At 36.2% G+C, this 13,854-nt stretch overlaps 1 protein-coding gene across 1 annotated transcript in view; it reads right to left on the reverse strand.

Annotated features, from left to right (window-relative positions):
* Window positions 1–561: 561 nt before the first annotated feature.
* FOLH1 (folate hydrolase 1) overlaps window positions 562–13,854 on the reverse strand; it is a 54,680-nt gene continuing 41,387 nt past the window's right edge. The window contains exons 14-19 of the mRNA XM_084773378.1: window positions 13,118–13,209; window positions 12,137–12,227; window positions 5,796–6,060; window positions 5,383–5,464; window positions 3,779–3,871; window positions 562–1,067 (exon numbers count right to left, since the gene is read on the reverse strand). Coding sequence (XP_084629504.1) covers window positions 878–1,067; window positions 3,779–3,871; window positions 5,383–5,464; window positions 5,796–6,060; window positions 12,137–12,227; window positions 13,118–13,209 — 813 coding nt within the window. The 3' untranslated portion in view covers window positions 562–877. The remainder of the gene's footprint in view (window positions 1,068–3,778; window positions 3,872–5,382; window positions 5,465–5,795; window positions 6,061–12,136; window positions 12,228–13,117; window positions 13,210–13,854) is intronic.

Below are 13,854 nucleotides of genomic sequence, written 5' to 3' on the forward strand. Positions count from 1 at the left end.
AAGAGCAAGAAGAAGAAGAAGAAAGAAGAGGAAAAAAGGAGGAGGAGGAGGAGGAAGGATTGAAGGAAAGAAGGAAGCAAAGAAAGAAAGAAGGAATGAAAGGAAGAAAGGAAGAAGAAAAAATAAAGTCTAGCAGAATTATGTACTAAAACCATCTGTCCCTGTGCTTGTTTTGCAGCCGTATGTAGTGAATTTTATAAATAAAAAAGAAACAATAAACATAAAATTCAAGACCATAACCACAACCAAGTGCATGGTTACTGAGATTACAAATGTTAATTAATTATTAGTTGTGCATATATGTTTTACATACTGTTCATAAAATGAAACTTTCCTTAATTTAATATAATTATACTTTATAATGATAAGGATTGCAAGAAGTGTTATCCGCTCAGACTTTGGGTTCCCAAGCAGCATCAAGGTCCCAGGTAGAGAAGCCTTGTGCACTATCCCAAGTGTGTTCCATAATGAAGTGATGCTTGTTTACATTGAAATGAGAGTGTTAGATCTAGGAATGCTGTATTGGAGTTCTGAAAACTATCAGATAAACACATCACTATATTAGACTGTTCATCTTACTTTTAATACTTAATGGAATTTAAAATTTTAGAAATACATTCTGAAATTACAAAATAGAAATTAATCCATTTTTCTTTTTTGACCCACAATGAAACACACACATACACACACACACACACACACACACACACACACACACACACACATTCACACACATCACACACTCACACACACAAGGATATATGCTCATATATACAGTTATTATACATAATATTAAAATCTCAAACATATTTTTGTATCTGTACATCCTTCTCATAATAATATCATAACTACTCCATATGGACTTTCTAAAGTGCCCTTAGGCTACTTCTCTCAGAGTCCCTGCCGCAGCTTGCACTGTGAAGGCCGCAATAGAAATCTGTCTCTTCACTTCATTCCAAGCTTTAGAAGGGTCCACTTTGCTATTAATATCAAAAAGTGCATCATAAATCCCTGGGAATGACTCTCCTGCATACTTATTGTGGCTGCTCGGAGCATAGATGATATGCCTGTTGAAGAAACAGATTTCTGTTTATTAGTTGCACAAACAACATACAAGAGAACAAGGCGCTATGCAGGAGTTGTATTTTATGGATTTAATAAGAGACTTGTTACCTGAACTTAAAATGCAATAATCTCCTGCCACATTAACAAACATAATTTTTACTTTTAATGGATAACTGAAAGTGGATCAGAGCTATAAAAATAATATTAACTGTCTTAACTGTTATATTTTAGCTCTGATCTACTTCCAGGGTCAGTACAGGAGGTCATTTGGCCACATCAAGAATAGTCATCTACCTATATCATGCAGAAGAATAAAAACTGATTTATTATGATATTTCCATAAGAATTATGAATCCATATTTCCCAAGAATAAAAAAGTTAATAGTAGTTCACAGTAGGTTAGTAATATGCTATAATGTTGATGTTAGTGACCTCAGAGGAGAAAATTAATCTGAGAGGAAAAGTGATAAGATTGTTAGTCCCATTCAGAGCAACAGTAAGTGATGATGTTTACACCAGATTCCCAACTGAAACATAGATGTCTGTGTACACTGATATCACGATTCATAATAAAGCTTACACAAAACAAATTACTCCATTATCTTCTTAATTTAGCCCCATTTAAGTTCTTAAAGTATAGCACAGTGGTCTAAGCCTTCCTAGTGCTGAGACAATTTAGCATATGACCTCATTTTGTGCTGAACCTCAAGTAGAGTCTTTGTACTCCTCTGAAGCTGGTGAGATGTATATCCATTCTCTGTTTCTCTAGTCTTCCTAACTCTCAACAAAAGGGGCTCAATAAGGTCAGCTTACCCTATTTTAGGGATTTATTTATAAAATATCCCATATTCCACCCACGAACTAATTCCAAAGGACAATAAGCCACAGTCAGATTGTCACAACAACAACCCACACTCAGATCTAATTTCCTCTATCATCTCACTTTCTCCCTGCTGTGACAAAATACATCCCAAAATCAACATCAGGAGATACGGGTACAGTTTGTCTCACAGTTTAAGGGTATAGTCTGCTATGGTGGTAGAGGCATGGCAGCAGAGCTATGAGCCTGCTGAGCATATTGTATCTATTGTCTGGCAGCAGAGACATGAATACTGATGATCCAGACCCTGGGTTATGTCATAATGCCACTGGCCCTAAGAGTTCTGAATTTGGTTAAACAGTTCCATAAATAATCTCACACCCTCATGTGTGTCTCTTACTTGATTCTAAATCTCAAGTTGTCTATCATTGACTCCAACAACTCAAAATGATTCTGAAAATTCTGAGATTAAAAAATTGATAGTGAAGGTATTACAGTACTTGATTTCAAGCCATTTGAACCTCAGTATCAAAAAAGCATATTACAGAAAACAGCTCATGGACACACAGAATAAAAGAGATGGCCAAGAAATGGGTCTTCACATTTAGAAAGATGTCAAAAACATTCATTAAGGAAAAAATATCCTCTTCAACAAATAGTGCTGGATAAGCTAGATAAAAAACTATTTTTATATCGCTGTATCTCACCATGTACCACAATCATATCATTTCATAATAAATAAAAGACAACAGTGTAAGACCTAAAATTATAATATATATATATATATATATATATATATATATATATATATATATATATATATATATAAACAGGGAGAACATTTCAAGATGTAGGTGTAGATATAGACAAGGTCTAAGGCCAAGAATTGACAAAGGAGAGGTAATGAAATCTTAAATATCCTGTGCAGCAAAAAACAACCAACTGAAGGACACAACAATGAAATTGGAGAAAGGCTTTGCTAGTTAAACAGATGTGGATTGATATCTAGAATATATAAGTAACACATGTATTAAACACCCACGCCCTAAACAAGTCAGTAAATAAATGGGCAAATGAAATAAATACACTGTTTTAAAAACTGAAGCACTAATATTCAGTAAACAGTTTTACGAAGGCATTCAACATACTAATTATCATGGAAATTTAAATTAAAACAACCTTGAGATTCCATCTCTCCACAATAACTAATATACGAGAGCAAATGTTGTTGAGGGTGTAGGGAGATGTAGAAACTTACACGATAAGTTGAGGTGCACTTAGCTTACTATGGTAGCTCAAGAAAACTATACATAGAAATGCCAGGATAACTCAGCTGCACCACTTGTGGATTTATGCCTGAAGGACTCTCTATGTACAACAGAGATAACTACATGTCTGTGCTTACTGTAGTACTATACATTGCAGCCAAATTATGTAATCACCATACATACCAGTCAATTAATTAATGGAAAAGAAAGTGGCCTATGTACACAATGGAGATTTAGTTAGCCACCAAGAAGAATCAAATTATGCTGCCTGCTAGCAAATGTGTACAAATATAAACCATAGAAATTATACACCGAAAGACAAATTCATATTTTCTCTAATATTTGTGCCCTAGAATCCTTAAAGACCCTTAGAAATCGAAGGGGCACTGGAGGAATGAAGAAAGAAGGACAAGGGCACAGAGTACTGATGGTAGTGAGTGAAAGTGGCATGAGGACAAAGTGCATGGTACGTTTGAAAGAAATTGATTGTGTACAGCCTAATTGTCCATGCACAGTGAGTATCACTAAAAATATTAAAAATATTAAAAATAAACATACCATAATATGTTTTACACCAAAAAACAATTTTTAAATTGATATTACATTATAGACTTGTTTTCCTCACCTGTAGAAAGGCCTGCCTGGTAGCCCTAAAGGATCGATGAATGCGCGTTCCAGATACATCAGCTGGTCATTCATAATTCTCAGTGACATGGGGCTAAAAGGAAATTAATAAAGCCATACCTTCATGAAAATATGAACACGGCCTGGCACACTAAAAGTTCACAACAGAATGAATCTCACTGATCTATTTTAAATCATTGAACCACTTAAATTAAGTATATTAGTACCATTATACAAATTAAAGAGGTACTTACGTATTTACAGTTATTGTAACAATAATTAGTGAAAGATGAAGCCATGAATTTTAAAAAGATCAAAGAGGGTTATAGAAAGATTCAAGGAAGGATGGGGAAGGGAAAAATTACGTAATTATATTATAATTTCAAAAACCAAATTAATAAATTAAAAATAAATATCAGCATCCATAATCGTCATATTACAGAAGTCCTATAAAAACTATTCAACTTAAACAACTCTGAAGCAGTAACGCGCTGGTAGGAAAATGTAATACTAACTTTGATACTAATGAAACGTAATAAGCCTGGGTTTGTATTTACTGTCAAAATTAGAGATCCTAAGAATCTACTCACAAATTAATTTCAATATTGAAATGTGTAAATCTATTAATATCTATCAAATTTATGTAAATTACCAATATTTAATTCATGACAAGGTATAATATTCTTTGTGCTAAAGAAAAATCTGTCAAAGATATCATTCTTACTCTATATTTTTGTCAGTATTCAAATATAATTTGAATTTTTTTTGCAAATTTCAAACTCCTAAGGGACAGTGTGGGGTTAAGTAAGAGGTTGTAATTTTAAATAAAATGAATCAATGGAATTAAAAATCTACCAAAAAAAACCATGGATAGCTCAGCAAAGAATTACTGAATTCAGTACTCTAAACATGCCCTGATATATATATAATTAGTGAAAATTATCATTTTATTATATAGTAGTGTTTTATCCATTAATTTATCCATAGCTTCATTTTACATTGCTTTTAATAATAACATGAAATAGTCCCTTACTTGTGTTTATGCTTTTATAGTAACTTTTAACCTCAGAGAAACCCTACACATTATTCGGGGTTATAACTCTAATTCAAAAACTAAGGATAACTTTGACAAAATTTATGGTTTCACCATGAAACAGGGGCAATATTGTAAGATTTCTCAAATTTTGTTTATGATTTTGGTTTTCACACAGAATTAATCCTATTTGTTCATGACTTCTAAAAATAATGACTTCACAGTAGTTATTGTTCTTGATAAATTATTTCTTCAGCTGGAGGTGGAAAGGACGGTCTGTGTGTAGACATAATGACTTCAAGCAGAAGTTGAGAAGAAGAACTCTCCAAGAACAAAATAATGCACTTGCAGATTCATGCACAGTGAGTGAAAAAAGCAGCAAAAGAAACAAAAACACAATTGAGTCAATACTAAAGCAGGTAAGTTTTATGTCATACACTGACATCCAGTTGCAACTCATGTCAGAAATAAAACCTCTGAGTGACACACAACCCTGCACAGCGTATATTAGAGTGAAGACAGAAATACGAAACAATTTCCAAAGCTATTTCTGTGACGAAAACATGACATACTTGCTTCTATCTAAGTCTTGAAGTCTCTGATTAAACTTGGATGCAATTTCCGTAAAGTTATTTACTGCAGAAAACAAGGGATCTGAAATGGAAATTGAAATTATCAAAATATTTGACAACGTTATTTCCAAAACAAATAAGGTACCAATGTCTGCAGTCTCAGAACTCAGGAAATTGAAGCAGAAGGATCTCTTCAGCCCAGGAGTTTAGTATTTAGCCAAATACCCCAACTGTACAGAAACAATATAGAAAATAATTTTTTAAATTTTATTAGGCATTTTAACTTTTTTGAGCTTCTATATAATTAAAAACATATCTTTGGAGAAAAAGACTATCTGACCCAGTATAACGGAAATAACATGAGAAAGCAGTAGAAACACAAGAGTGAATTTGAAAGATAAATTGCAACATACCAAATGATACCATGTATGCCTTCATCTCTTCTGGATGCTTCAGTGAAATGTTGTAGATGCTTTCAGCATGCTTTTTCAGAGCTACAGCATATCCTTGACAGTCAAAGGGAAGCACAATAGAATTGGCCAGTTCAAATACCATCCCTCCTCGAACCTTGGCTACAGTGAGGTGGTATTTAAATGTTGGATCATAAAATTTTTCTACCAACTCATATGTTTCATAGACACTGTGATAGAGTGGATAGCTGCTGACTTTGTTTGTTTTCTAAAAGGAAAAATAAAAAATGCATCTCTTTAATATAGCTCATAACAAAAGGCATAGCATAGTATTTACTGTGGTATTATTAAGGCTGTTTGGTCAATAAAAGACAGGGACCATGTAAACTCAGAAAATTAGAATATAGTAAAGGAATACTGTAGGCATGTGCAATGAACACACATATACACATACTACAAAAACAAATGTGAAAACATTTATTGGGGGACAAAATATCAGAAATGTGGAAATGTGTTGGGATTCCAAAGAAGAACGCTACATTGCTGCATTAGAAGATAAATTATTTTAAAACAAAGTTGTGGAATTATTAAACACAAGTGAAGCTATATTACAAAATAGAATATAGGTGAATATGCCAAAGCATTTATCACTAAAAATCTCACAGAAAACGCTCTGAGAAACAGCATGCCAAAGTGGAGAAACCAAGTATTAAGGACCCTAATAATTAACTTGGAGACATCCTTAGGATGAGAAGTGATGCTCATAAAAGCACAAGGAAAGTTGCATATGTGAAAATCAAGGATATTTCCCATGGTGAACTGCTGAATAACGTCTTTCATCTTGTCTCATTTTGTTTCTCTTTTACTGACATAAAGAACATTATCACTTTCAACATGGTGGCATCTAGGGAGCACATATCTAAATGTCAGAGGGTCAGAGACTACAGAACCAGTAAGTAACCTGGCAGTTGTCTCCAAAACACTGATGTCAGTGTTTTCTGGACAGGAAGAGACATCCCAGGAGCTGGGGACACACAGTTCCCACAACCCCGAGGCTGACTCCAGAGCACAAGAGTTGTGCATGATCAGGCTCACAGCACTCTCAGCACTTTCTGCCTGTCCTGTGCTTTCCACCTGCCTGGGTGCTTTCTGCCTACTTGAGTGTACATCCACAATTCCAGGTAACCAGAAGCCAGACCTCGGATTCCTCCCGCTTCCCAGAGGGCAGTGCTGAGTGCTGGACAATAGGAGCAAACAGAGTCCTATATCAAAGAAGATGGAGGCCAGTTAAATCTGAGTGCCAGGAGCCATTCTGAAGAGTACTTCTGAGTCAGACACTTCCAGATGCAGCCTTCGGTTCAGATCTACTAGTTGTCTTAAGGAGGCCTGTAGGACCTTACTGGATCACAAAGGCCCCCAAATTTCCAATTTCCTGAGAACAAACAGTCAAAGCCGTGGACAGCCAGATGGCTAAAAGCCAACATAAGAACACAATTAACAAAAACCAGGGCAATATATCTTCACCAGAATCCCCCACAAAACACTAGATATTCCAATGAAATGGTTGATTTTTTTATAGATACCATTTACCAAAGGATAATCAAGATTACATAAACAATTTAAATAGGTCTATAACCCCTAAAGAAATAGAAGCATTCATTAAAATTCTCCCAACAACAACAACAAAAGATGGTTTTAACACAGAATTCTATCAGACCTTGAAAAAAGAACTAATACCAATCCTCCTCAAAGTATTCCACAAAAAAGAAACAGAAGAAAAATTGCCAAACTTGTTCTATAAAGCCACACTCACCCTGATACCTAAGCCACACAAAGACTCAACAAATAAAGAAAATTTCAGACCTATTTCTCTTATGAACATGGATACAAACATACTCCATAAAGTACAAACCAATTCTAAGAGCCCATCAAAAATAAAAAATACCATCCACTATGATCAAGTAGGCTTCATCCCAGGAATGCAGGGATGGTATAACATACAAAAATCCATCAATGTAATTCACCATATAAACAAACTGAAAGAAGAAACCCGTGATCATCACATTAGTTGTTGGAAAAGCTTTTGACAACCTCCAATACTCCTTCATGTTAAAAGTTTGGAGAGATCAGGGACACAAGGAACATAACTAAACATAATAAAGGCAACAGACAGGAAGCCAACAGAGAAACTGAAAGCAATCCTCTAGTAAAATCAGGGACAAGACAAGCCTGCCTACTTTCTCCATATCTCTTCAATATAGAACTTGATGTTCTAGCTAGAGCATTAAGAAAACTAAAGGAGATCATGGGGATATAAGTTGGGAAAGAAGAAGTCAAAGTATTGCTATTTACAGATTATATGATAGTATACATAAATGACCCCGAAAATCCTACCAGAGAACTTCTAAAACTAATAAATACCTTCAGCAAAGTGGCTGGACACAAAATTAATTAAAAAACAATCAGTAGGCCTCCTTTATACAATAGTTAAACAGACTACAGAAGAAATTAGGGAAACATCACCCTTTACAATAGCCACATATAAGATACCATGATGCAACTCCAAACAAACATTTGAAAGACCTATATGACAAGAACATCAAATCTCTGAAGAAAGAAATTAAAGAAGACATCAGAATATGGAAAGATCTCCAATATTCATTGACCAATAGTATTAACATAGTTAAAATGACCATCTTACCCTAATTAATCTGCATTTTCAATGGATTCCCATCAAAATTCCAATACAGTTTATTATAGACATTAAAAGAGCAATTCTCAACTTCATGTGGAAAAATAAAAGACCCAGGATAGCTAAAACAGTCCTATACAATAAAAGATCTTCTGGAGATATTACCATCTCTAACTTCAAGCTCTAGTACAAAGCAATAGAAATAAAATCATATGGTGTTGGCATAAAAGCTAACAGGTTAATCAATGGAATCAAATAGAAAGCTCAGAAATAAACCTATACAGCTAGAGACATTTGATTTCTGAAAAAGGAGCCAAAACCAAACAATGAAGAAAAGAAAGCATCCCAACAAATGGTGCTGGTCTAACTGGATGTCTACATGTTGAAGAGTGTAAACAGATTCACATTTATCACCCTGTGAAAAACTCAAGTCCAAGTGGATCAAAGACCCCAAGGTAAAACCAGATACACTAAACCTTTTAGAAAAAAAGTGGGGAAGAGCCTTGAGCTCATCGGCACAGGAGACTACTTCCTCAACAGGACCAACAGCTCAGGCACTAAGATGAACAATTAATAAATAGAACTTTGTGAAATTGAAAAGCTTATGCAAGGCAAAGGACACTATCAATGGGACAAAATGGCAGCCCACAGAAGGGGCAAAGATGTTCACTAACCCTACACAAACAAACAAAAAATGCAATTTTAAAATGAGGTACTGAGATAAACAGAATTTTTTTTCTCTCCTTTATTAATTTATTCTTGTTACATCTCAATGGTTATCCCATCCCTTGTATCCTCCCATTCTTCCCTCCCTCCCATTTTCCCCTTATTCCCCTCCCCTATGACTGTTCCTGAGGGGGATTACCTCCCCCTGTGTATGTTCATAGGGTATCAAGTCTCTTCTTGGTAACCTGCTGTCCTTCCTCTGAGTGCCACCAGGTCTCCCCCTCCAGGGGACATGGTCAAAGGTGAGGCACCAGAGTATGTGAGAAAGTCATATCCCACTCTCCACTCTACTGTGGAGAGTGTTCTGTCCATTGGCTAGATCTGGGTAGGGGTTTAAGGTTTACTGCCTGTATTGTCCTTGGCTGGTGCCTTAGTTTGAGCGGGACCCCTGTGCCCAAACCTGCCTATCATAATGTTCTACTTGTAGGCTTCTAGGACCCTCTGGATCCTTCTACTTTGCCTTTCTCCCATGTTTCTCTCATCTAGAGTCCGACTAGAATGTCCTCCCCTCTGTCTCAGTTTCCTGGTGATAAACAGAATTCTTGACAGAGGAATAAGAGAATGGCAGACAAGCACCTAAAGCAATGTTCAATGTCATCAGGAAAATACAAACCAAAATGATTTTCATATTCCATTTTATACCAATCAGAATGGCTAAGAACAAAAATTCAAGTGACAGCACATGATGGAGAGGATGTGAAGCCAGAGGAACACTCCTCCTACGTTGCAGATAATAGTGAAAACTTGCACAACCACTTTGGAAATCAACCAGACTACCGTCACAAAACTGGAAATTGTTCTATCTCAAGATCCAGCTATACCACTCCTAGGAATATACCCAAAAGACGCTCCCAAATACCACAAGGATACCTGCTCAACTATGTTAATAGCAGCTTCTGAAGTAGATGGAGTGAGGGAACTAGGCAAGCGAGGTGGTTGTGAGGGGCACAGGGCTTGGGGGGAGAAGGGGGAATAGGCTTGGAGAGAGAAGTGAAATCTATGGGCTGGCATCTCTATGACAGTGTAGGTTCCCAGGAGTCTATGGTGGTGGCCCTAGCTGAGCCTTCTAGCAGAGGAGATATGGAGCCTGTAGGGGCCACCTCCTGTAGCCAGGTGAGACTTCCATTTGAGGGAGAGGGACACAAACCTACATGAAACCTTTGATCTAGCCAGTTAATGACTCGCCCAGCTTGAGTTGCACACCGAAAGAAAGACCACCACTGACACTAATAATAATATTCTGCTATATTTTCAGACAGGAGACTAGCATGACAGTCATCTGAGTGGCTTCACTCAGAAGCTGATGAAAACAGATAAAGAGACCTATAGCCAAACATTAGGTGGAGCTTGGGGAATCTTTTGAAAGAGTGGGAAAAAGGATTGAAAGGTTAAGGATACCACAAGAAAGCATATACAATCAAATAACCTGCACCCATATGGGCTCGAAACTGAACCACCAACCAGATCGCATCCATGGAATGATTCTAGGCCCCCCACACATATATAACAGATTTACAGCTTAGTCCTCAAGTGAGACCTCTAACAACAGGAACAAGGGTTGTTTCTGACTCTGTTGCCTGCCTTTGGATCCCTTTTCCCTAGCTGTACAGGTTTTTCTGGACACAGTAGAAGAAGATGTGCACAGTCATATTTTGATATGAGAGGGTGGATTGATACTTAGGGGAGCTTTCCACTTTTCTAAGGAGAAAGGGAGTGGAACACAGGGGAAGTAAAGGGGGGGGGGATTAGAGGGCTGGACAGGGAGGAAGAGGAAGGGAGGTGAGAGAGAGGGGAAGGAAATGGAACTTCCTACCAGGATGTTAATTAATCAATTAATTAATTTTTAAATAGTGGCAGATGGGTCATGAAAACACAATGAAGCCTACAATATCAATTTATCTGGGCCCATAGAGTTTCACAGAGACTGAGCCACCGACCAAGCGAACATACATGGGAGGGACCTAGGCACCCTACACATATGTAACGGATGTGCCCCTTGGTCCTCATGTGGCATCTCTAACATTAGGGGCAGGAACTGTCGCTGACTATGTTGCCTGCCTTTGGATCCTAACTGGACTGCCTTGTCTAGCCTCAATGACAGAAGTCTTACTACAACTTGATATGCCAAGGCAGGTTGATATCCTTGAAGGCCTCCCCTTCTCTGAGAAGAACAGGAGACCACATAGTGGGAGGGGAGAGGAGAGGGAGGGTCTGGGAGAAGAGTAGGGAGAGGAAGCTGTAAATAGCATATAAAGTAAATAATTAATTGATAAGAAATAAAAGGAATGAAGATAACCTATAATTTTGTTGTATTATACCAATGTTCTTTAACCGATGATCAAGCAATAGACAAAATATTTTCAGGTATTGATTATTTTGATTAATTTTGAGTGAAAAGGAGGGGGAGATGAACCCAACCAGCTTAAATGATGAAGTGAATATCGAGTCACCAAATAAATGTAGCAGAATACAGTTAAGGCACCCTTTCTAATGCGAAGACCCTTTTTAATAGAATATGCCATTTTATGGTGACCCCACTCACAAAACTATCTTTGTTGCTACCTTTAAACGGTAACATTGTTATTATTATGAATCCTTATGTAAATATCTGATATGCAGGCTATCTTACATATGACCCCTGTGAAAGAGTCATTTGACCCACAAGGGGTAGAAACCCACAGGATGAGGACTGATGACTTAAGGGAAGCATTGTGTTCAGTTCTGCAGAAAGCAGTATAAGTTCCATCTGGAAAATGAATAGAGGCTCGTGGTAATAGAGGCAAAAACCAATCAATCAGACATCTCTATTTTGCTGTCCAACCCTTTGTTTCTCTTAACGCCTGGGGTACTTTTTGAAGTAAAACATATTAATTTGGTTAAAATATACCTACATTTAACCCTTAAGAATTCACTAATTTAGACTTACCCAATTTTTAGTATATCGGGCTCTGCCTGAAGCAATTCCAAGTCTTTGGAAAAACACTTCAAAGTCATTGCCAGACCCGAGCTTGCTAATTCTTTGAGAGATAAAATTAGTAGATTTAATTCAGAGTACTTTGTTCATTGCCTAAAGATCAATGGTCAAATACTAGATTCAGACTATACTAACACAAATATAAGAGCCTTAGACATACAGTTGAAATAAGATACTGAAAAATGCACTTCCTGTATATTTCTCTTTTATGGAGGAGCACTTTGATAAATCAAAGTTTATATCAGAGGCTGGAAAACGCTTTCAGTCAAAATATCCATTTCTTCTGTGTCTGTTGTATAAACTGGTAAAAGGAATCAGCCATATTCATATAATTAGGATATAAACTGTTATATTATCTTAATATATTTGCACTGTAGATGTCTAGCTCTACAAACTATTGAGATATTTATTTCCCTTCTCTTACATGTAAAGATACAACCACTAAGTCATAGTTATAATATTATCAGAGTAAACAAAATATTTGTAAATACCATGGCATTCAGTAAAATGAATAACTATAGACTGATAAGTGATAGATATTTGAAAGGAATTGTGTTCCATCTTCTCCATTGTGAGCTTTAACATTGGCTATGTACAAGTATCTTGTATCCTCCTGGGTACCATTGTTATCCCTTTTCTTTAAATATATTAGTTATTTTTCAAAGTATATTTTGAAGGGCCCTTGACATTAGAAGCTTGGTTGCTGCCCCTTTCACACAGCTTGTCAAAAAAAATCAATCTTGAAACCCTTAGATTTAATTTCAAAACCCATGGTAATATTTCACTATAAACCTAAGCACTGGGTTTATTATGTCCAATGTAAAAGCATTTTGAAAGTTACTTCTTACTAACAACTGAAACAAATGCACTCTCATTTTCAGAATAATTCACACACCAACCAAACTTTGTAGAATACCTGAGTTGTTTGTGTACCTGGGCATTCCAATGAACTCGGGGGAAGGACTCTTTTCTCTCCAGCTGTCATAAAGAGATTTGCCTTCAAAACCTTCGTCCGGACTTTGCAACTACACAAGTCATAAACAAGAGAACAATCACAAAACCGATCCATAAGCTTAATGTCCATTAATGAGAAAGTGATAAATTCAACTATATTTCATAAAACAAGAGATGAGATCTCTATATTAGAAGGTGCTAAGAATTACGCAGCTTCTCTGTGGTGCTTTCCTGGTATGCTGTAGGCTTTGGCTTCAATGTCAAGCATAAGCATTTGAGAATTACAATAAGAAATTTATGAAGGGAAAATATCCATACATTTGTAGGTGAAAGTGTGAAGATTTAGGGCACATAGAAAAAAATTCATCAAATTATTTGTAAATCATTGTGGAGAACAATCATAGGCCAGTTTTCCTAGATCAAAAAAAAAAAAAAAACTATTCTCAAAACCATATAATTCTCCTACTAAGAAAATATTCCGAAGAAAGAAAGAAAATTATTTCTGCTGCCACTGCCTCTTGTCTCTCAGATTACAAAAGTCTTACAAGACATATACTGAAATCATTAAGCACCATATCCAATTAAACAGCATAAGGCAATGTAATTAATGGTTTGTATTGTTTTAATTGATTATTTTTCGTGAGTGTTCTAACACAAGAATTGAAAAGCATTTTCTGCCTTATGGGTGAAAAACATAAAGGAGTACAACATGACCA

Source organism: Acomys minous (assembly GCF_964271855.1).
Source record: "Acomys minous genome assembly, chromosome: 2".
NCBI classification, from domain to species: Eukaryota; Metazoa; Chordata; class Mammalia; order Rodentia; family Muridae; genus Acomys; species Acomys minous.